Consider the following 23,808-nt stretch of genomic DNA (forward strand, 5'->3'; position numbering starts at 1 on the left):
GAATCTTCTCACACTGATACGTCTGTCATGATGCAGTATACAGATCTGAGACTTTTCTCAAAAGATGACTTGGTGCCATTCCTGTATCCAGTGTTATCTTCAGGTGCAGCACTGCTACCGCACCACTCTGTGATATCTCGTCAATGGAAACATCAACAATCGTCGCTGTGTTGGTAGTCCATGGTGCTTCAGTCATTACCTTCATATTATTTACACCTTAACTCTGCTTTGGGGCAAGCATCTTGGGAAGTCCTTAAATGCCAAGTGCTATGCTGATGATGGAAACTACTCTCTCTGGTGGTTTATAATGATAAGCCAGCTCTGAGGCCACCAGGGTAGGGTACTGCCTGTGAGTAACACAGCTCTATGGCTGGACTTTCCATTAGGCAGGAAATGTTCCCACTGTCCGGGGAAGTGGGTTTCTGGAAGATGCAATAACATGTTTCGGGAGGAAACTCTTGGGTCAACACATTCAAATAACACACTATTATTGTAGAGCCAGCACTGCACTTCCGCTGGGTTCAGAGTTCTGTGACTTGAACAAATTTCACTGATTAGTAGTTGAGGCACGGTCACATCAACCTCGCTGCCACAAGTATGGTGTGAGTGCCTGCTAAGATGCATACCGGGAAATGTTCTGAGGCTATTTTCGTAAACAGGTCCTGTTAGGATAAGAATTTCCATGTGGACAAGCTGAGACATCACGAAAGCTCCTACAAAAGAGACTGTTTACTATTTCTGTGACAATTTATGAATTCCAAGATTGGGCTGATAAGTAATGAACGGATTGCCCGGTTCGGATCGCTAGGGAGAATGCACCCTGTACTAATCTGGGAAGCATTGCAACAGATTTCTATAGCACGTTAAGAGGGGGGGCTTGACTGTTATTTACATGGCCATGTGACATCAGTATAACATTGAGAACATTTCGCAGTGGTGCATCAGCCACATTGGGTAGGTAAACGCATGCACGGCTAGACACAACTTGCATGTCCCATTATGGTGGCTAGGAACAAAGCAGTGTGTGCTATTCTGGGAAGCATTGGAACAGATTCCTATTACGCGACCTGTGACATCAGTATCCACAGGTAGAGAGGTATTGAGCCACCGAAGGTGCCTAGGTGAACATGTATTTCTCAGGTGTCATGTATGACAGGGATGCTGCTGCCTCATCCTTGCAGGACCCGAACTGCCACCTGTGCTGTGTGCGGCTTCTGCAGGTGACGGCCGTGTCAGCACTTTGGGAGGGGGGGTCTAGTGGACAGGGGACAGTGGGTGGTGCATGCTTTACGACTGAAAGATTTTTAACTGTGTGTAATTATGTGCGATGTGTGTTTCATGATGGTATTCCTTGCACAATTGGAATAAAAAAAGAAGTGCTGTCGGTGTAATTACTTCTCATAAGACCAGCATCTTTCCCAATGCCAGAGAATGATGAGCAAGAGAAATCCAAGCCCTGAAAAACTGATTTTATATGTATTTATATAAAATAGAAAGAAACTTCCACATGGGAAAAATATATTAAAAACAAAGATTCCAAGACTTACCAAGCAGGAAAGCGCCAGTAGACAGGCACAATAAATAAAACACACACACGGAATTTCTAGCTTTCGCAACTGACGGTTGCTTCTTCAGGAATATGGTGGTCTGAAGAAGCAACCGTCGGTTGCGAAAGCTAGAAATTCCGTGTGTGTGTTTGTGTGTTTTATTTATTTATTTATTGTGCCTGTTTACCGGCGCTTTCCCGCTTGGTAAGTCTTGGAATTATATATATATATATATATATACCCTTGAATTTCCCCTTCATGAGATACTTCCTCTCTACCTCAGAGCTGCCAATTTCCAGGTAAAGGACGGGAGGCAGAGAGGGGAGGGGGGGCAGCGATGGGGCAGCAGGGGTAGTGATCGAAAATTCTTTAAATAAATAAATAAACTATATTTCACACACTGCCTTGAATCCTATAAATTGTATAAAAAAACAATTTTCCACCCATTGTCTAAATTGTTTAAACAATATTTCATACACAGCAATCTATTTCTGGACAAATTCTTTAACTAAATAAATAAAGTATATACCATACACTGCCATAAATAACTAAACAATATTCTATACATCATCTAAATTGTTTAAACAATATTCCATACACTGCAATTGAATTCCCTCTAAATGACCAATCAGCTGAGTCTTTTTCCTGCCAATTTCCAGGAGGGGTGTACTGGTTTACCAGATGGGAAGAGGTTAATTAATTGATCAATTTAATTAAATAGTCAATCAAATTGATAAGAGTGAGAGAAGCTATTCTAATAACTCAGACCTGAAAGTGAACCTGTAGCAAAGGGGGACAGGGTGGGTTTGACGTTTCCTGAAAGGGGGGGGGGGGGGGGAGGGAACAATAGGTTAAGGACTTGTCAATCAAAAGGAAGGATCCTTTTAGCAGAACAATATGTTGAGTACCTGTCAGTCAAAGGAGAACAATAGGTTTGCTGAGTGCATACCTGCCCCTGGTGTAGGCAACCTGCACTAACACTGCTGATGCCGCCCTTGATTCACTACCAACCATATTTACTCTTGCACTTCCTTCACTGACTGAAACTGACGTCCACTCATGACCTCAGTAAGGTCGCCAAAGATGTGAAAATCACACAGTGAAAGGTTGAGGCTGAACACAAGATGTTGTTCCAATGTTTCACAACCAAATTGCTGAAACAACCCTTCATCTGACTGGCAGTGTCAGGGCAGGTGTTTTCGTGCAACAAGATGATACTGTCAACAGCATTCCTGGAAGTTTTGACTTTAATGTACACCACAGTTTCTGGAAAGTGTCTTCATAGCACTAGGCACTGATTGTGGTTCCATATTTGTGGAACTCTACAAGGAGAGGGCCCTTGCAGTCAAAGAAGCATGTCATTATGAACTTACCACAACTCGTATGAACAGTTTCGGTATCTTTGGCGGCGGGGGAGGAGGGTATGTCGGATGTTTTCATTGCCGGCTTTGCTGCTTGCTCTCAGGCTGTCGAACGGAATCATCTGGTTACACGATAATGCACGCCAATCGGATGAAGGCTATACTTTAGCAATTTGGCTGGGAAACACTGCAATATCCTCCATCCAGACATGTGTGGACGCCAGTTTCAGTCAGACGAAGTAGTGTAAGAGGGAGTGCAGTTGTGGATCTGTCAGTGGCTGACCATGTTCCGCTAAACAGGAACTGATCGTTTTGTTTCCCTGTCGGATAAGTGTCTTAAGGCATGTGGTGATTTCTTTTGAATTGAACTATTCCATGGTCTCGTTGTGCAGGTGTTAGATTTACATTTGACTGCCGCTCATAATAACGAATCGCAATGGGCAATGAACCTTGGGGAGACTTAGGAAAGGCTGGGCTACCCGTCCTGAGAACACTTACGTTCAACAGTGGCCAGGTCTAGCCAACCGCAATTAGTTGTCTCTCGGCCCCTCTGGATTGCGTTACGTGCTGCAGATCGTTGTTCACTGTGCAGATGCTGACTTAAACATCAATGTAAGACGTAATGTGACAATGCAGAAGTGGCGCCACCATTACTCTACTTCCTCATGTTCACTGCCAGAAGGCAAGAGCCCATCTGTCAATGGTGATGTGCACTCCTATGAGGCTACGTCCCCTACCAAGGAGTCACTTTTCTGTACCTAAGTACAGGCACGAGAAGACGGTGGGCAACGATTGTGGTAGTGAGTCGTCAGGAGTACAATAGAGGATATAAATGTAATAAAGCAGGCCAGTTCAGAAGGTGGCTAGGCGAGCACCAACAATCGAACTCGCTCGTCGCGTTCGTGGTAGAATAGGACGGTCCGACACCAGTATGTAGCGCAGGGGGAAGTGCAACCTGGGCGCTGTCCTCAGAGTAGGACTGTTGAAAAAATATCGATATCTTCCCCAGAAAACATCGATACTCATCTGCAATATTTCATCCAACGATACATTGGTATCGAAATGGCAATATCAAGTGCCGATTTTTTATTTTATAATAAATTTTTTTCGCATATTTCCGTAAATATATGAAATTGTTTTTCTGGTAATGTTGTAGAACACAGTATTACTTTCACTGTGTGAAAGTGTCCAATGATGAGATTAAATTGGAAGAAACACATTGATGATCTGCTGAAATGTTTGAGTTCAGCTACATATGCAATAAGGATCATTGCAAATTTTGGTGATAAACATCTTAATAAATTAGCGTACTACGCCTATTTTCACTCATTGGTTGCATATGGAATCATATTTTGTGGTAATTCATCACTGAGGAATAAAATATTTACTGCACAAAAGCGTGTAAGCAGAATAATAGCTGGAGTCCACCCAAGATCATCCGGTAGACATTTATTTAAGGATATTCACAGTAGCTTCTCAGTATATATACTCTTATGAAATTTGTTATTAACAACCAAACCCAATTCAAAAGTAACAGCAGTGTGCATAACTACAATATGAGGAGAGAGGATGATCTTCACTATTCAAGATTAAATCTAACTTTGGCACAGAAAGGGGTGAATTATGCTGCCACTAAAGTCTTTGGTCACTTACCAAATAGTATCAAAAGTATGACAGATAACCAACAAGTATCTAAGAAGAAATTAAAAGAATTTATGGATCACAACTCCCTCTACTCCATGGAGGAATTTTTAGGTATAAATTTTTTAAAAAAGAAAAAATTTAAAAAGTAATGCAAAAATAAAGTTGTTATATTAACTTAATTATGTTGTTAAATTAACTTAAATATGTCATGTATTGGAAAATTTGACTCGTTCCACATCATTACAAAATATTGTATTCCTGATCCATGGAACTAGTATTAATCTAATCTAATCTAATCTAATGAAGGATTCTTACTACTTTTTGAGCTTAATCACACCCAGTCATCCTGTTTGGCTGTGTGAAGCAAGTATAGGTGTCACAAAGTAAATACGTCACAAAACGTTTTGCATCACCTCGGTTCCCAGAACACTGGAAGATAGACGTTAGATTGTGGATATTGTGTCACAGACACAATCCCTTTGACTGTTCAGAGATGTCACAAAACCCAATCAAAGATGTAAACAACCATGCATGAGCAGCACCTATAAGACGGTGGGTGTCCGACAGCCTATCAGTTCCAGTCATTCCACCAGGAAGGAGGCACACGGCTCGTGTTGCCTGTAGTAGAACCATGCCTAGACGGTCAATACCACGGTTCGATAGTGTTTGTAATTGTTACTTTGTGCCAGGGAAGGGCTCTCAATAAGGGAAGTGTCCAGGCGTCTCGGAGTGAACCAAAGCAATGTTGTTTGGACATGGAGGAGATACAAAGAGGGACACAGCCAATCACCAGAGACGTGTTTGGAGGCAACACTGTCAGACTGAACGCTTTAGACACACTGTCCAGCGAGTGCAGTAAGGTGGAGGTTCCCAGATGTTTTGGGGTGGTGTCATGTGGGGCCGACGTATGTCGCTGGTGGTCATGGAAGGTGCCTTAACGGCTGTGTGATACGTGAAAGCCATCCTCCGACTGATAGTGTCCCACCATATTGGTGAGGCATTCGTCGTCATGGGCGACAATTTGCGTGCCCATCATGCTCATCTTGTGAATGACTTCCTTCAGGATAACGATATTGCTTGACTAGAGTGACCAGCTTATTCTCCAGACATGAACCCTATCGAAGATGCCTGGGAGAGACTGAAAAGGGATGTTTATGGACGACGTGACCCACCAACCACTCTCAGGGATTTACGCCGAATCGCCATTGAGGAGTGGGACAATCTGAACCAACAATGCCTTAATGAACTTGTGGATAGTATGCCACAACGAATATAGGCATGCATCAATGCAATAGGACGTGTTACTGGGTAACAGAGGTACCGATGTGTATAGCAATCTGGACCACCACCTCTGTAGGTCACGCTGCATGGTGGTACAACAGGCAATGTGTGGTTTTCATGAGCAATAAAGAAGGTAGAAATGATGTTTATGTCGATCTCTGTTCCAATTTTCTGTACAGGTTCCGGAATTCTCGGAACCGAAGTGATGCAAAACTTTTGTTGGTGTGTGTAGTAGTCCGAATGCTGGGACTGTAATGTTTAACTTCACCACGCAATTTTAACACTATAGCTGGTAGATAGCTGCGTTCGCAGAAATGAAAAAACAGGGAAGTCGATAAGAAGTGTTCTGGACAAATCCAATATCTGACGAAACCGAACGATGGAATCGTCGGATATCTTTTATTTTGCCACTTACATGCAGTTACCATTGTTCGCAAAGTGGTTATCGCCAAGTGTGAACATGCATCGTTTTCTTTTGAAAATCTGCTTTAAGGGGGATAAATAGGCTGATGTACGGAATATCTAATAATAAATCAATACTTAAATACACACCTCTAAAACCAGCACTATATTTGCAGTGTGCAGCCGATATTTTTATAGGCCGGTACGTCGATAATTATTCGGGTTCCCGATATTTCAAAAATATCAAAAGTCCTACTTCAGAGGAATGACTAAGCGTTAGGTTCTTGGCAGTTTTTAGACGGGAGTGCGTACGTTGTGTTCCATTTTATACATGGGTTCGAAAGTGAACACCTTAAGAAGTATGAGCGCTTGTTCATCTACGCTACTGTGAAACTTATCCTTTCTACTGAAGACGTGCAGATAGTTCTTAAGGCATGCACTTTATAGACCCTGTTTACCAGACATTTTTTCCTGTTTGAGTTCACATTACCACCTTTCAAAATATGGAAAGCGAAGAGCTTGTAGAAGAGATTTGTTTCACAGTATCGATATGACCAAGGAATCATAACTCTTCAGATGAATTTTAGAACTTTTGCTTCGAATGATGGTTCCTGTCATGTCCCTGAATATTGACCATTCCTCCTTGGAAATGGGTTATACTTATGGCGCAACGATCATAACGAAAAAAATTCAATTTACAAGGACGTCTCAGTACCTTCCGTGCACACGATTTCGCACACTTGGAAGACAGAGTGAAAAGCGGAAGTGCAACAACTAAAGAAAGCAGTGTTGTGCGATGTGGTTTTCATCATGTTGGCGCAGAGAAATTGATGTCTGAATAATTTTTCGCAACATTTTCTCTATGGAAATACATTTTTCTTTTCAGGACAAGAACTCAACAAAGGCGTTTGCAATTGGAGCAAGTTAGCATATTGCTTTTCAGATGGCAGAACATTGCCCAGTTTCACTGAAGCAGAATTTATAAAGACACGCGTAGTCCCTGCAGTTTAGAGCCTTTAAGAATCTCAGGCCGTTAGTTTCTGTCGTCCAACCTTTTAACATCTATATGTACAGGGTGGTCCATTGATAGTGACGGAGCCAAATATCTCATGAAATAAACATCAAACGAAAAAACTACAAAGAACGAAACTCGTCTAGCTTGAAGGGGGAAACCAGATGGCGCTGCGATAGGTCAAACGGATATCAACTGTTTTTTTTAATAGGAGCCCCCATTTTTTACTACATATTCGTGTAGTCCGTAAAGAAAAATGAATGTTTTAGTTGGACCACTTTTTTTCGCTTTGTGATAGACGGCGCTGTAATAGTCACAAACGTATAAGAACGTGGTATCACCTAACATTCCACCAGTGCGGGCGGTATTTGTTTCGTGATACATCACCCGTGTTAAAATGGACCGTTTACCAATTGCATATCGTGTTGATGTATGGCTATTGTGATCAAAATGCCCAATGGGCGTGTGCTATGTATGCTGCTCGGTATCCTGGGCGACATCATCAAAGCGTCCGGACCGTTCGCTGGATAGTTACGTTATTTCAGGAAACGGGAAGTGTTCAGCCACATGTAAAACGTCAATTACTACCTGCAACAAATGATGATGCCCAAGTAGGTGTTTTAGATATTATCGCGGCTAATCCGCTCATCAGTAGCAGACAAAGTGCGCGAGAATCGGGAATCTGAAAAACGTCGGTGTTGAGAATGCTACGTCAACATCGATTGCACCCGTACCATATTTTAATGCACCAGGAATTGCATGGCGACGACCTTGAGCATCGTGTACAGTCCTGCCACTGGACACAAGAGAAATTACAGGACGATGACAGATTTTTTGCATGCGTTCTATTTAGCGACGAAGCGTCATTCACCAACAGCGGTAACGTATACAGGCATAATATGCACTATTGAACAATGGAAAATCCACGATGGCCGCGACAAGTCGAACACCAGCGACCTTGGCAGGTTAATGTATGGTGCGGCATTATGGGAGGAAGGGTAATTGGCCGCCATTTTATCGGTGGCAATATAAATGGTGCAATGTATGCTGATTTCCTACGTAATGTTCTACCGATGTTACTACAAGATGCTTCACTGCAGTACAGAATGGCGATGTACTTCCAACATGGTGGATGTCCGGCACATAGCTCGCGTGCGGTTAAAGCGGTATTGAAAAGCATATTTCATGACTGATGGGTTGGTCGTCGAAGCACCATACAACGGCCCGCACTTTCACCGGATCTGACGACCCCGGATTTCTTTCTGTGGGGAATGTTGAAGGATATTTGCCATCGTGATCCACCAACAACGCCTGATAACATTCGTCAGCGCATTGTCAATGCATGTGTGAACATTACGTAAGGCGAACTACTCGCTGTTGAGAGGAATGTCCTTACACGTATTGCCATATGCATGGAGGTTGACGAACATCATTTTGTGCATTTATTGTATTTAAGTGGTATTTACAGGTAATCACGCTGTAACAGCTTGCGTTCTCAGAAATGTTAAGTTCACAAAGGTACATGTATCACATGGGAACGACCGAAATACAATGTTCAAACATACGTACGTTCTGTATTTTAAATTAAAAATCCTACCTGTTACCAACTGTTCGTCTAAAATTGTGAGCCAAATGTTTGTGACTATTACAGCCCCATCTATCACAAAGCGAAAAAAGTGGTCGAGCTAAAACATTTCTTTACGTACTATACGAATATGTAATAAAAAGTGGGGGTTCCTATTTAAAAAAGGATCTGTTTATACCCGTTTGACCTATGGCAGCGCCATCTAGCGGGCCAACCATAGCGCCATCTGGTTTTCCCCTTCAAGCTAGATAAGCATCGTTCTTTGTAGTTTTTCGTTTGACGCTTATTTCGTGACATATTTGGCCCGGTCACGATCAATGGACCACTCTGCATAGATGAAAGATACTGCACACAATCAATTAAATGTACCATTGTAGTAAGTAAATAACTTTCTAAAACAACTCAAAGTAAAAGAAAATTATTCTTATTTTTAATGGCAGCTATTGTGCATTGACTTTAGTATGATGTAAAATAAATAACAGATTTTATTTCCTTTTCACACATTATTAATAGTGCACAAATTATTAATTGGAAACAAAAGAAGAAGGGTTAGAATTAAGTCTTGAGAACACATTTTCCAAACACTATGTTTATTATGATTTTACTTTCCATTCCCTTTTCGTAAGAGAAGCAAACTCATTGATTATGTCACCGAAAAATTTGTTAACTGTGCCGTATTCTATCGACAAGATACCAGAATCTGACAGTTTGCTTCATCTATATTTTACTTTGAGTTGTTTTTAAATCACCTTAAATTTTGTAAGACTGCGTTGATAAGATACGAAAGCCACTGGAATTATCGTAAATATTATCTAAGCTATTTCGGTGGTTGGTGAGGCATCTCGTAACCTATACTTTAAATTTTTAAATTTCCAAATGGGAACCTGTATTAGTTCATCAACAGTTGTCTGCTGCAATTTGAAAGCCGCCATTGCGTTAACTATCTCAGCTATATCGATATTTGTGCTACATCAGGCACTAAAATCTACTGCATATTTTTCTAAATAAGACACAGTTGTCATTTAAGACGTTCCTGACAAAAAATTAAAGTGAGATGAAATTTTGTCTTATATGTGAGGTTTGTTTCCCATTTTAGTTATTATTCTCTCAGATACATATCTCCATGATCAAGCTCTTTCAAGCATTCCAGCTTAAACAATTTCACTGCAATCTTTAGTTGGCAGAAAGCAGAAAAAATCGAAAGCCTTCAGCAAGTAGCACATTTGCGTCAGCTCCCACCCGCCAACATTTGAGATCTACAGCCGGCCTTGGTGGCCAAGCGGTTCTAGGCGCTTCAGTCCGGAGCCGCTCGACTGCTACGGTCGCAGGTTCGAATCTTGCCTCGGGCATGGCTGTGTGTGATGTCCTTAGGTTTAAGTAGCTCTAAGTCTAGGTGACTAAATACCTCAGATGTTAAGTCCCATAGTGCTCAGAGCCATTTGAGATCTACAAATACTGCCACGAATATAGAAGAAAAAACTCCATTATCGAACATGAGCTAGCCATGTAGGCGCAGCTCACTACTGACACGTCCCATGTGACGTTTGTTCGGTAGTAGTAATTTCTCTCCGATACTGATTCGAAGGAAAGACACTATGACAATAGCGTGCGTTTTCATTTTCGTGCCGAAACAAGGGCTACTTCTCGCCGGTGGAAGTCAGGTATACGCGGAGCAAGAGAATTCACTTACCCCTCTCGGCTACCAGTAGTTCTTAAATCGTCTCTCTCTCTCTCTCTCTCTCTCTGTGTGTGTGTGTGTTCCTCTGCCGGTTTTTGCTCCCATTCTGTGCCTGTATCCTTGGCTGTGCTGATCTCACCATGGCCACGGTACGGGCCTCGGTGATAGGGGAGGGAGGAGGAGGCAGCTTGCTCTGCCCCTCGCTTGTCCCTTTGGTGTTAAACACACACATTCATGAGGGGAAAGTTACACGTCCATGACCTACCGATTTTCTCATGGGAACAGGCTGCAAGGATATAAAATCTGAGCTGCAGCAGATCAACGAGCTGTCCCATTTGCCGGCACTCATACCTGCCTGGCGCGTGTGCCATCCGTTAACAGGCAACAAGTGTGAGAATGACGCAGCGGAGCCGTCGTTTAACGTATTCGTGGGACGCGGCCGGCGACGTCTGGTTTGATTATAGGTTACTTATCGAAGCATTAATAATAGCAACAGACAGAATGTCTATTTTAGAGTGTTTCTTCTAGAAGAAAATATCGTTTCTACCACATCTGCAAGCGGTACCCCTAAGTTATTTTCATTTCATTTCAATAATATTTGCAAACCCCCCCCCCCAAGAACCATGGACCTTGCCGTTGGTGGGGAGGCTTGCGTGCCTATGCGATACAGGTAGCCGTACCATAGGTGCAACCACAATGAAGGGGTATATATTGAGAGGCCAGACAAACATGTGGTTCCTGAAGAGGGGCAGCAGCCTTTTCAGTAGTTGCAAAGGCAACTGTCTGGATGATTGACTGATCTGGCCTTGTAACACTAACCAAAATGGCCTTGCTGTGCTGGTACTGCGAACGGCTGAAAGCAAGGAGAAACTACGGCCGTAATTTTTCCCGAGGGCATGCAGCTTTACTGTATGGTTAAATGATGATGGCGTCCTCTTGGGTAAAATATTCCGGAGGTAAAATAGTCCCCCATTCGGATCTCCGGGCGGGGACTACTCAGGAGGACGTCGTTATCAGGAGAAATAAAACTGGCGTTCTACGGATCGGAGCGTGGAATGTCAGATCCCTTAATCGAGCAGGTAGGTTAGAAATTTTAAAAAGGGGAATGGATAGGTTAAAGTTAGATACAGTAGGAATTAGTGAAGTTCGGTAGCAGGAGGAACAAGACTTTTGGTCAGGCGAATACAGGGTTATAAATACAAAAGCAAATAGAGGTAATGCAAAAGTCGGTTTAATAATGAATAAAAAAATAGGAATGCGGGTACGCTACTACAAACAGCATAGTGAACGCATTGTTGTGGCCAAGATAGACACGAAGCCCAGGCCTGCTACAGAAGTACAAGTTTATATGCCAACTAGCTGTGCAGATGGCGAAGAAATTGAAGAAATGTATGATGAAATAAAAAATTATTCGGGTAGTGAAGGGAGACGAAAATTAAAGTCATGGGTGACTGGAATTCCGTAGTAAGAAAAAGGAGAGAAGGAAACGTAGTAGGTGAATATGGATTGGGACTAAGAAATGAAAGAGGAAGCCGCCTGATAGAATTTTGCACAGATCAAGAATCATAAAAGAAGGTTGTATACATGGAAGAACCCTGGAGATACTAAAAGGTATCATATAGATTATATAATGGTAAGACAAAGATTTGGGAACCAGGTTTTAAATTGTAAGACATTTCCAGGGGCAGATGTGGACTCTGACCACAGTCTATTGGTTATGAACTGTAGATTAAAACTGAATAAACTGCAAAAAGGTGGGAATTTAAGGAGATGGGACCTGGATAAACTGACTAAACCAGAGGTTGTAGAGTGTTTCAGGGAGAGCATAAGGGACCAATTGACAGGAATGGGGGAAAGAAATACAGTAGAAGAAGAATGAGAGATGACGTAGTGAAGGCAGCAGAGGACCTAGTAGGTAAAAAGACGAGGGCTAGTAGAAATCCTTGGGTAACAGAAGAAATATTGAATTTAAGGAAAGGAGAAAATATAAAAGGGAGAAAATATAAAAATGCAGTAAATGAAGCAGGCAAAAAGGAATACAAACGTCTCAAAGATGAGATCGACAGGAAGTGCAAAATGGCTAAGCAGGGATGGCTAGAGGACAAATGTAAGGACGTAGAGGCTTATCTCACTAGGGGTAAGATAGATACTGCCTACAGGAAAATTAAAGAGACCTTTGCAGAAGGGAGTATCACTTGTATGAATATCAAGAGCTCAGATGGAAACCCAGTTCTAAGCAAAGAAGGGAAAGCAGAAAGGTGGAGGAAGTATATAGAGGGTCTATACCAGTACAATGGTGATTTCCCTAAATCGCTCCAGGCAAATGCCGGGATGGTTCCTTTCAAAGGGCACGGCCGTCTTCCTTCCCCATCCTTCCCTAGTCCGATGAGACCGATGATCTCGCTGTCTGGTCTTCCCCCCCCCCCCCCAAAAAAAAACAACAACAACAACAACAACAACCAGGACAATGTACTTGAGGACAATATTATGGAAATGGTAGAGGATGAAGATGAAATGGGAGATACGATACTACGTGAAGAGTTTGACACAGCACTGAAAGACCTGAGTGGAAACAAGGCCCCCGGAGTAGACAACATTCCATTGGAACTACTGACGGCCTCGGGAGAGCCAGTCTTGACAAAAAACTACCATCTTGTGAGCAAGATGTATGAGACAGGCGAAATACCCTCAGACTTCAAGAAGAATATAATAATTCCAATTCCAAAGAAAGTAGGTGCTGACAGATACGAAAATTACCGAACAATCAGTTTAATAAGCCACAGCTGCAAAATACTAACACGAATTCTTTACATACGAATGGAAAACTAGTAGAAGCCGACCTCAGGGAAGATCAGTTTGGATTCCGTAGAAACACTGCAACACGTGAGGCAATACTGACCTTACGACTTATCTTAGAAGAAAGATTAAGGAAAGGCAAACCTACATATCTAGCATTTGTCGACTTAGAGAAAGCTTTTGACAATGTTGACTGGAAAACACTCTTTCAAATTCTAAAGGTGGCAGGGGTAAAATGCAGGGAGCGAAAGGTTATTTACAATTTATACAGAAACCAGATGGCAATTATAAGAGTCGACGGACATGAAAGGGAAGCAGTGGTTGGGAAGGGAGTGAGAGAGGGTTGTAGCCTCTCCCCAATGTTACTCAATCTGTATATTGAGCAAGCAGTAAAGGAAACAAAAGAAAAATTCGGAGTAGGTATTAAAATCCATGTAGAAGAAATAAAAACTTTGAGGTTCGCCGATGACATTGTAATTCTGTCAGTGACAGCAAAGGACTTGGAAGAGCAGTTGAATGAAATGGACATTGTCTTCAAAGGAGGATATAAGATGAACATCAACAAAAGCAAAACGAGGGTAATGGAATGAAGTCTTAAGTCGGGTGATGCTGAGGGAATTAGATTAGGAATTGAGACACTTGAAGTAGTAAAGGAGTTTCGCTATTTGGGGAGCAAAATAACTGATGATGGTCGGAGTAGAGAGGATATCAAATGTAGACTGGCAATGGCAAAGAATGCGTTTCTGAAGAAGAGAAATTTGTTAACATCGAGTATAGATTTAAGTGTCAGGAAGTCGTTTCTGAAAGTATTTGTATGGAGTGTAGCCATGTATGGAAGTGAAACATGGACGATAAATAGTTTGGACAAGAAGAGAATAGAAGCTTTCGAAATGTGGTGCTACAGAAGATTGCTAAAGATTAGATGGGTAGATCACATAACTAATGAGGAAGTACTGAAAAGGATTGGGGAGAAGAGACGCTTGTGGCTCAACTTGACTAGAAGAAGGGATCGGTTGGTAGGACATGTTCTGAGGCATCAAGGGATCACCAATTTAATATTGGAGGGCAGCGTGGAGGGTAAAAATCGTAGAGGGAGACCAAGAGATGAATACACGAAGCATATTCAGAAAGATGTAGATTGCAGTAGGTACTGGGAGATGAAGAAGCTTGCACAGGATGGAGTAGCATGGAGAGCTGCATCAAACCAGTCTCAGGACTGAAGACCACAACAACAACATTTTTAATTAGTTTCAAAGCTCTTTAATGCTACACGTTTGGCGCATGGGGGGTGAATATTCTGCACGTGTTTTCAGAAGCAATGTTTACAGTTCTTTCTTTTTTTTGATATTAGTGTCATTTAACCTTACTGAGGAACATGGTACCTCAACGAATGAAATTGATATCGACGAGCTACAAGTATTTTAAACAGAAATGTTACGATGTAGTAACTGCTTAATATCAAAATACGTACTTCAACTGTCATTTATTAACTTCCAACAAGTTAAATAATTGAAAAAATCACATAGATGATCTCCAGTTTGCTCACTGTATAGGATGACTTTTACATGGAAGACAACAGCAAAAACTCATTTGCTATTTATTTATTTATTTATTTAAATAGCGCCGTTACCGGTTTCGAACCGACAGGTTCATCTTCAGGCGTCTAGTTTACATTAAGATACATTTTAAAGTAGCTTTCGCTATTTGTTTTCCCAACTGATGAAATTTCCATGGAGTCGTGGTGCCCTACTACCAAAACAACGCCTATTTAACTGTATTTGTGCTTCATGATTTTAAGTGACGTAAACAAATTATTAAAGATGTTTCGGTTACTTACGATGAAAAAAAAAAAAAAAAAACGCGCCATCACGTTCCAATGCAGGCTGGAACAAAGAAAAAGAAGAAGAAAAAGGACCTGCTCACTGTGTCTGCAGACTTTCAGTCGTTTAAGTCGACTGTAGTACAGGGTACTGTGCAATAGTTTTTACCTATGAATATTCAGTGGCGTGTTGTATTTGTGTAACTGCTTTTTGTGATGGAGATTCAGTATGGACGGTCACTTACACAGTGTGCCATTTACAATCATCAGTCGAATGTAAATGCGCTGTTGCGTGCAGCGAATAATGTCTTTTCTACTAAGTCAAGTTTCGTACATTCTCACAGTTCTGAGAAATCAGGTAGGATGGCAGCTTTAATAACCGATTAGAAGAAAAAAAAAAAAAAAACAAAGCGGCACGAAAATGTAAATAGCTGCTACCACCTACTAAGCTGAAATTTAGTTCACATCACTTTTGAATGGCATACATTCTCCTTCAATAAATCCCCGTTTACAATGTGACTGCTTTTCTAGACGTTCCAAAGCTCAAGAAAACCTTTGTATATGGAAAAGACAGTATATATACAAGGTGTACAACTTTGCTTCCGCCGTTTGCCGATGAGTGGCGATAACGGTAAGTAGCGGTCGAAAGAAACAGATCGCAGACGTCAGGCAGTTAGCTTGGACCTCTGTCAGCATAACCTCATTCAAACATTGGTCGTTTGGTGTCTGCATCATGAAGTTGTTCTTGATTGAAAATGTCAGTTTACGAGTCTAATTCTCGTCATTTGCGGTAGGTGTCACTTTTGTTTCAGTATGAAGAAAACAGCGGCTGAGTCTTATCTAATGCTCTCAAGTACGTATGGTAAGGACGCTATTAGTCAAAGAACGTGTCGTGAGTGGTTTCAACGCTTCAAGAACGGTGATTTTAACGTCGTAGACCGGCATAGTGGTGGAAGAGAGAATGTTTTCGGAGATGCAGAATTGGAGACACTGCCGAGTGAAGACTCGCGTCAAGCTCGAGAAGAATTGGCACGATTACTGGGAGTGACATAGCAAGCCCTTTCAAAACGTCTCATGGTTATGGGCATGATTCAGAAAGAAGAAACTTGGGTCCCATGTGAGCTGAAGCCAAGAGACGTTGAACGGCGTTTGTGTTTGTGAACAGTTGCTTCAAAGGCAAAAGCGAAAAATGGATTCCTGCATCGCATTGTGACCGGGCACGAAAACTGGGTTCATTACGATAACGCTAAACGCAAAAAATCATGGAGATATCCCGGCTAAGCTTCCAAGTGGATGGCCAAACCGAATATTCACGGCTCCAAGATCATGCTCTGCATCTGGTGGGACCAGCTCGGTGTCGTGTGTTATGAGGTGTTAAATCAAGTGAAAAAAATCACAGGTGCTCGTTCTCGAACGCAATTAATGCGTTTGAGCAGAGCAGTAAAAGACAAACGGCCGCAATATAGCGAGGAGCCCGATAATGTGATTTCGCAGCACGACAACGCTCGACCTCATGTTGCAAAAGAGGTCAAAACGTACTTAGAAATGTTAAAATGGGAAGTACTACCCCACCCGCCATATTCTCCAGACATTGCTCCCTCTGATTATCAGCTGTTTAGACCAATGGCGCATGGCCTGGCTGACCAACACTTCCGATCTCATGACGAAGTCACAAATTTGATGAATTCGTGGATCGCTTCTGAAGATGAACAATTTTTTCGACGAGGGATTCGTACACTGCCCGAAAGATGGGAGAAAGTAATAGCCGGCGATGGACAATACATTGAATGATACATGTGTAACCAATTTGTTTCATTAAAGCCTCAAATGTTAGGGAAAAAACGGCGGAAGCAAATTTGTACACCTTGTAAACACCCCTATGAACGCAGGGCCTTTTTGAGATCATCTTTCCACAGAAACGACTTGTCATTCGAGCCCCCTCCCCGCCGCCTAGACTTACCTTTCGTTCGGGGTGAGACTGGAAAGTCCTGATGTCTGGGGGCGGCAAAGACGATCAAGATTTAAATATTTTGTATTTGGCGGGGTAGCTTTCTCGATTTTTTTAATCTTAAGACCTGTATCGAATTTCTAAACATTCTCTTAGGTAGACTTTCGCCCGGCCGACCACGGAAAGAGTGCTGATGTCCATAGGGAGGCGTGGCCACCGATTCCTACGCAACTTTTCACTTGATCATTTAGAGGCAACAAACCAGGAGCAGTGTTCTTATTGTGTTTTCGTGTGTCAAGTAATCGTTCACACGATTTTAATCATTTCATCTCTATTCAGTTTTTGTCTCTTTTATCAATGGGCATAAGAAAGAGGAATACAAATTAATGAAATTGTGTAATTAGGTAACCATGAATGTGTCTACTGCACACTATGTACCGCAGAATTTTCTGTTACAAATAAATGAAAGGATGATACTAAAAAACACGTGAAAACAGCTAAACATATGGGCGTTGTAACGCTATGGAGTGTGTTGTTGGAGATACTACATTTTCTTACCACACGCCATTTCCGAAAATAATCATTTCTAGTGAAAAATACAACTGTATCGGCATAAATAAAGTTAATGTTTCAGTAGAATGTTTCAATGCATTTCAAAACTTTTTCCTGAGTTGGACCTACAAGAATATGGTAATATGTCTCGAGTTAGACCTAAAAATGTGTACTTGTACGAACAACCATCAGCTGCATAATGGAATGACAGCAATGAAAATTTGTGCCGGAGAGGACTCAAATCCAAACTTCCGTCTTATCGCGGTCTATCCGAGCACGATGCACGGCTAGAACCCAAACTTCCACATGTCATCAACCATTACGTCTACAACCTGTATTCTTACATCCATTACGTATATATATGCATATATGTACAGACAAAATGGTGGACGACAAAGTTTGGTTCTTGCCGCGAGTCGTGCTCGGATTGCACAATGGTAAGGCAATCGTTCGCGATGAGGGGGAGATCCAAACTTTCGTCATTCCATTATGCAGCTGATGGTTGTTCATATTTGCAACTGCGAATACATGTGATGTGTTTCTTAACGGTTGTAGTCGCCGCTTTTTCTGTTCCTTCCGACATGCATGAATGTCAGAAGGCACAGTGCACAGTAATTCGATATAACACAGGTTCTACAACACCGGATCGTATCAAAACTACGTGGAAAGCCTACCCCCGCCCTGAGCCCTTGTCACTCGTGCATTTTCATTCTTGTCAGTTTGCGCCACTAATTGTAACCTTAACTGCAAAACGGAAACGTCCAAAATTTTTCAAAATTAGTTTCATTGCATCAATGAAGTCCAATTGGGTAGTTGCATCGTTTACTGCAGATACGGAACTTGTTCGCACTCGATAAAGCTGTCTATCGACAGGTATGATTCACCGCTTGCTGCAGAAAGAAAACACGTCCTGCACGCGTTCCCTTCCTGCTGTACACAATTTGCGGATTTTGTTATCAGCAGAAAAAAGGAAAGATATTACGCTGTTAATGAGATGATAGATCACGTATTGCATCCCTCGCAGAACAAAGACAAATTTAGTGTTCTCACGAAAACAGATGGCTTTACAAATTACAATACTTCGTAGCCAAAAATATACAAAAAATCCTTGCCTTATTAATAATTCTTATGGCAAATGTGTTCCAAAACAAAAGATTTATTTTGCCCTGAGCATCATGAATTTAGTGTCAGCAAAAATACACCTCACGTAGGTCACGGTGTAAAAAAACATAGCCTGGGAGCAGACAGCTATTATTTAAAGAACACAACACTCCCAAGGAACCTGCGTGCAAAGCCAAACTACCCATAAAAATCTTAAAAATGGGCGAAATGGAAAACATTTTACTTAAATTCCGTAAGAAAAAGTGCAATTTTGGAATAAATTTTGACATACCGACAACAAATATGGATGAAATGCACAGAACATGTTTAAGTCCATGAATTCATTTTGATGTAATAATGATAACATGTGTTTAGTTTGAAGAAAATATGTAAAATAAATTTGTGTCCTCAAAATATAAGGCTTTTAATTCATATTCCACGTTGTTTATTGCAAAAAGAGAACATTTCCAGCTGCAAAAAAGGATAAAGCGTTAAGTCGTTGATAAAACAGAACTGGATAAAAATTACATAAACTAATTTCCACAGAACCACATACTTTTCGAGAAATATACAATAATTTTGGTTTACTGTTTTTAATAAAGCAGTTTTTTTTATCTCTCCTGAAAAATTTGTGAAATTGGACTTGTTCTCTTTCTGCAGTTTTATTGTGATGCGCTATGTATATAAATCTTGCACTTTCGCGCCACTGACGACCATCTCAGATTGGCGCCCCCATGCAGAGACTTGTGTAGCTTGGGCCTTAAAATGGTTTAAATGCCTCTGAGCACTATGGGACTCGACTGCTGTGGTCATCAGTCCCCTAGAACTTAGAACTACTTAAACCTAACTAACCTAAGGACATCACACACATCCATGCCCGAGGCAGGATTCGAACCTGCGACCGTAGCAGTCGCACGGTTCCGGAGTGCGAGCCTAGAACCGCTCGGTCACAGCGGCCCGCCTTGGGCCTTAAAACCGGTACTATCCGAACGACTAAAGGGGCCTACACAAAATTATTTTATGGATAATACAGCCTCTGAATGGATGTCTAATATTTGCTGCACTCAAACAACAACCACGACAGAGTTCTATAAACAAGACGCGCTAAAATCCGCAGCCACGCTGTACACAGTGTCCCCGGGAATTCGACAGAAACGATCATTCGAAGCAAAAAAAAAAAAAATATTAAACATGGGCTCTAAAAGGCATATCTTAACAGCCACAATCACTTTTTTATTTTGATACTGTGAAACAAATCTCTTCTACAGTACTGCAATCTCTTTGTTTTCCACATTTTGGGAGCAGGTAGTATGGAACAAAACAAGGAAGTTCTCAGACATTAGATTTCCTTGCTTCGAATGATCTTTCTCGACATAGCCGTTAATATTGATCATTCCGTCCGGGGCACCTTATATTAGTGTCCCAGTGAACTGTACGGAAATTCAGTCTGAGTTGCAGTCATCGTACGTACCTGAGACCCAATCATGGGCTCACCCAGCTTATGCATTTCCTTGAACACCCTCTGATACGGGTCCACGCTGAGGTAGACGGCTTCGCACAGTATCTGGCCATCTTCCAGAGGCGGCAGTTCCTCCTCCTCCAGTCGGAAGTTATCGAGCTGCGGCTCGCCCTCAAAGTGGCGCGCCAGAACGAACTTGCGAGCCTTGACCATATCCGTTGTCGGGTCCGCACTCCAGCGCGCACAAACACTCGCTGCCGGCCCAGCGGTCGCTCGAGACTGGGGGGGATCCGGACGTACGCGCCGCTGTTGCCATTCCGCGCCGGCACTGCGACCGGCGCGCTGCACCTCAGCAAGGGGCTTGTTGAGGCAGGTCTTGCCTGGGCCAGGCTATGACACCCCTCACCCTTGCCCCCCCTCACCCTCCCTCTTCACGGGGTCACGTCACCCTCACCAACAAAAAGAGTGCCCGCGTATAGAATGACGATGTAAAGAGCCAAACGAGAAACTGCGACAGAACGCCGATGACACTCCTGAAAACGTGCAGTGGAGATAGTAAAATGGGCACGCGAAGATGCCACAGCAGTACATCTTGGGCTGTGCAGGGTAACTAAAAACAGTTCCACCGCGGAAGAGATATTAAAAAAGGACCTCACAAAACCGAAAGCGGAACTGAAACGTGGTAGACTAACAGCGAAAGGCTAAATACTGCAATATGCTGACGCGTTTCAAAGTATTTTATCGTGTATCTAGTCTATGCTCAAAGTAAGAAGCAAAATATGCGTCACGGACCACGGAAGATGCTTCAAAAATGAAAGAAACGTAACGCGCTTGGGACACGTATCTAGTCGCACAGACGGACCTTGTTCACTTACAGGTTAGCGGCTTGGAACAGTAGAAAATACGAAAAACGCCTCTGAACTGCTCATTTTAGAAACAACTTAACTCACATTTTATGCAAAATGAGTTATTTACGTCCAGGTGTTCTTTAAGGGTAGCCGCAGCGTTATGTATAGAAACGACATAATTTCCATCTGCCTGTGTCTGTTTTTATGTCTGGTAAAGTTGTTTCTAATCTTAAATTGGCTGCACTGTTGATTCTGTTGGCAGTGCTGTGTGATCTATTTATTATCAAAAAAAGGTTCAAATATCACTGAGCACTATGGCACTTAACATCTGTGGTCGTCAGTCCCCTAGAACTTAGAACTACTTAAACCTAACTAACCTAAAGACTGCCTGGCAGATTAAAACTGTGTGCTGGGGCGAGACACGAACTCGAGACCTTTGCCTGTCGCGGGCAAGTGTTCTACGGCAAGAGAGCTTCTGTAAAGTTTGGAAGGTAGGAGATGAGGAACTGGCTGAAGTAATCCTGTGAGGACAGGGCGTAAGTCGTGCTTGGGTAGCTCAGCTAGTACAGCACTTGCCCGCGAAAGGCAAAGGTCCCGAGTTCGAGTCTCGGCCCGGCACACAGTTTTAATCTGCCAGGAAGTTTCATATCAGCGCACACTCCGCTGCAGAGCGAAAATCTCATTCTGGTAACTTAAAGACATCACACGTATCCATGCCCGAGGCAGGATTCGAACCTGCGACCGTAGCAGTCACGCAGTTCCAGACTGAAGCGCATAGAACCGCACGGCCACACCAGCCGGCCTATTTATTCTCGTAATAGGTTTTGTCATTATTGAATAGTTGGTTGTCTCCTAGACAGATTAGAACATTCTTGGTCTTGGTTATCTTACGTGACTACAAGTGTGCAGGTTGACAGCAGTTCTGTTTTAAAGTTCTGTGATAATGGAAAACTCCGAAAACAAAAGACGGGAGGGAGGAATGAAGCTGAGTACAAGAGTGAGGTAAGTAAAAGAACACGTGTTCAACAAAGTGAATACATAACTATGCAAGAAAGAAAAAAAATCCGGAAAGAAAACAGGCGAGAAATGCGACTGTATAAAAGTATGTCTTGCTAATGTTGATATATTTCAGCATATATCTTTCTTAGATTTAATAATTTAAAGAACAAAGACAACAGCATACATGCTTACAAGGTCTCATTGCCTGTAGCGCTGTATTATACGTGCAAAGTTGACACCCGGCACTGTGGCTGACGAAACGACCGTGAAAGCATTTGCCATTTACAGTCGCTGCCATCGACCTCCGCGCCGAGTGCCAACTTTACTACAAAGACCTCATCGATCTAAAAATATCTGATCCATTATGCGTAGTCACACTTTTAAGTACTTCATCATACCCAGTTGTGAAAGGAAGGAGGTCTACCAGAAGGCATTTATAACTTTCCATGGTCTTATGGGTGACAGCAGACACCGTCGTGTAAGAGAACTGTTCATAGCCGGTAAGCATTCAGTTGATTTAAGAGGAAGAAACCCCACAGCAAATTGAAAGTCTGCCGAAATTAAGATGCTAATTCATCAACATATTGTGTCATTTCAAAGGAAACAGACCCACTATTCCTCCAAGATGAAAAATTACCTTGATGCAAAGTTAAACATGAAAATCATGTTTCAGATGTTTCAGAAAAAATATCCTGACGTAGACATCACATATTAGTACTATGCTAAATATTTCAAAGCATTTTCACCTCAGTTTTAGGAGGCCTCAGATAGATACCTGCTGTACGTATATGCGAAGTTCTGGAACGGGAACCGAAGTCTCCATTCCTTAACGAGAAGGCAAAGAAGGTTGCTGAAGCACGATTAATGATCCACGAGAGAAGAGGTAAAATTTTTTACAGTACTCTTCAAGCTTCAAAGGCTCTGTGCACAGAATGGGAGGATGTGGCTGTTATAAAATCTGACTACTTTCAGGATATTTCACTGCCTAATATTACGGGGCAAGGAGTTGTTTTATCTTCGATATTTAACCTTCAACGTATTTGAAAATAATAATGCAAAATCTGGAGAAGATAATTTTTATCGCTATGATGAAACCCAGGGTAACGAAGGACCTAATCATGTAGCTTCTTTTCTTCTGCATTACATAGACAATGTGGTGGCCGAAACAGAAATGACGCTATAGAAAGATTTTTAATGGCTCTTGTAAAAACACAGCGTTTAGATAAAATCCACCATATCTTTCCCCAGAAAGGACGTTTCTTTCCCTCCATTGACCAGTATTTTGGAGTTGTGAAAATGCTTTTGTCAAAGTACAATCTAATTTATCTTCCAAAAGAAGTATGTGAAGTAATATTAAAATTCAAGACTCCCCGGGATGCACACGGTTACTGTGGTAGGCGTTGAAGATGTAATTAACTGCCGGCCGTCGTGGCCGAGCGGTTCTAGGCGCTGCAGTCTGTGAACGCGCAGGTTCGAATCCTGCCGCGGGCACGGATGCGTGTGATGCCCTTAGGTTAGTTAGGTTTAAGTAGTTCTAAGTTCTAGGAGACTGATGACCTCAGAAGTTAGGTCCCATAGTGCTCAGAGCCATTTGTAATAACATCAAGGAGTGATGGCCTCTTCTATATAAGTGATAGTAAAAACGGCTCTGAGCACTATGCGACTTAACTTCTGAGGTCATCAGTCCCTGGAACTTAGAACTAATTAAACCTAACTAACCTAAGGACATCACACACATCCATGCCTGAGGCAGGATTCGAACCTGCGACCGTAGCG

At 42.2% G+C, this 23,808-nt stretch overlaps 1 protein-coding gene across 1 annotated transcript in view; it reads right to left on the reverse strand.

Annotated features, from left to right (window-relative positions):
- LOC126334861 (prostaglandin reductase 1-like) overlaps window positions 1-20,467 on the reverse strand; it is a 29,906-nt gene extending 9,439 nt beyond the window's left edge. The window contains exon 1 of the mRNA XM_049997547.1: window positions 20,198-20,467. Coding sequence (XP_049853504.1) covers window positions 20,198-20,398 — 201 coding nt within the window. The 5' untranslated portion in view covers window positions 20,399-20,467. The remainder of the gene's footprint in view (window positions 1-20,197) is intronic.
- Window positions 20,468-23,808: the final 3,341 nt, after the last annotated feature.

This window comes from Schistocerca gregaria, chromosome 1, assembly GCF_023897955.1.
Source record: "Schistocerca gregaria isolate iqSchGreg1 chromosome 1, iqSchGreg1.2, whole genome shotgun sequence".
Lineage (NCBI taxonomy): Eukaryota > Metazoa > Arthropoda > Insecta > Orthoptera > Acrididae > Schistocerca > Schistocerca gregaria.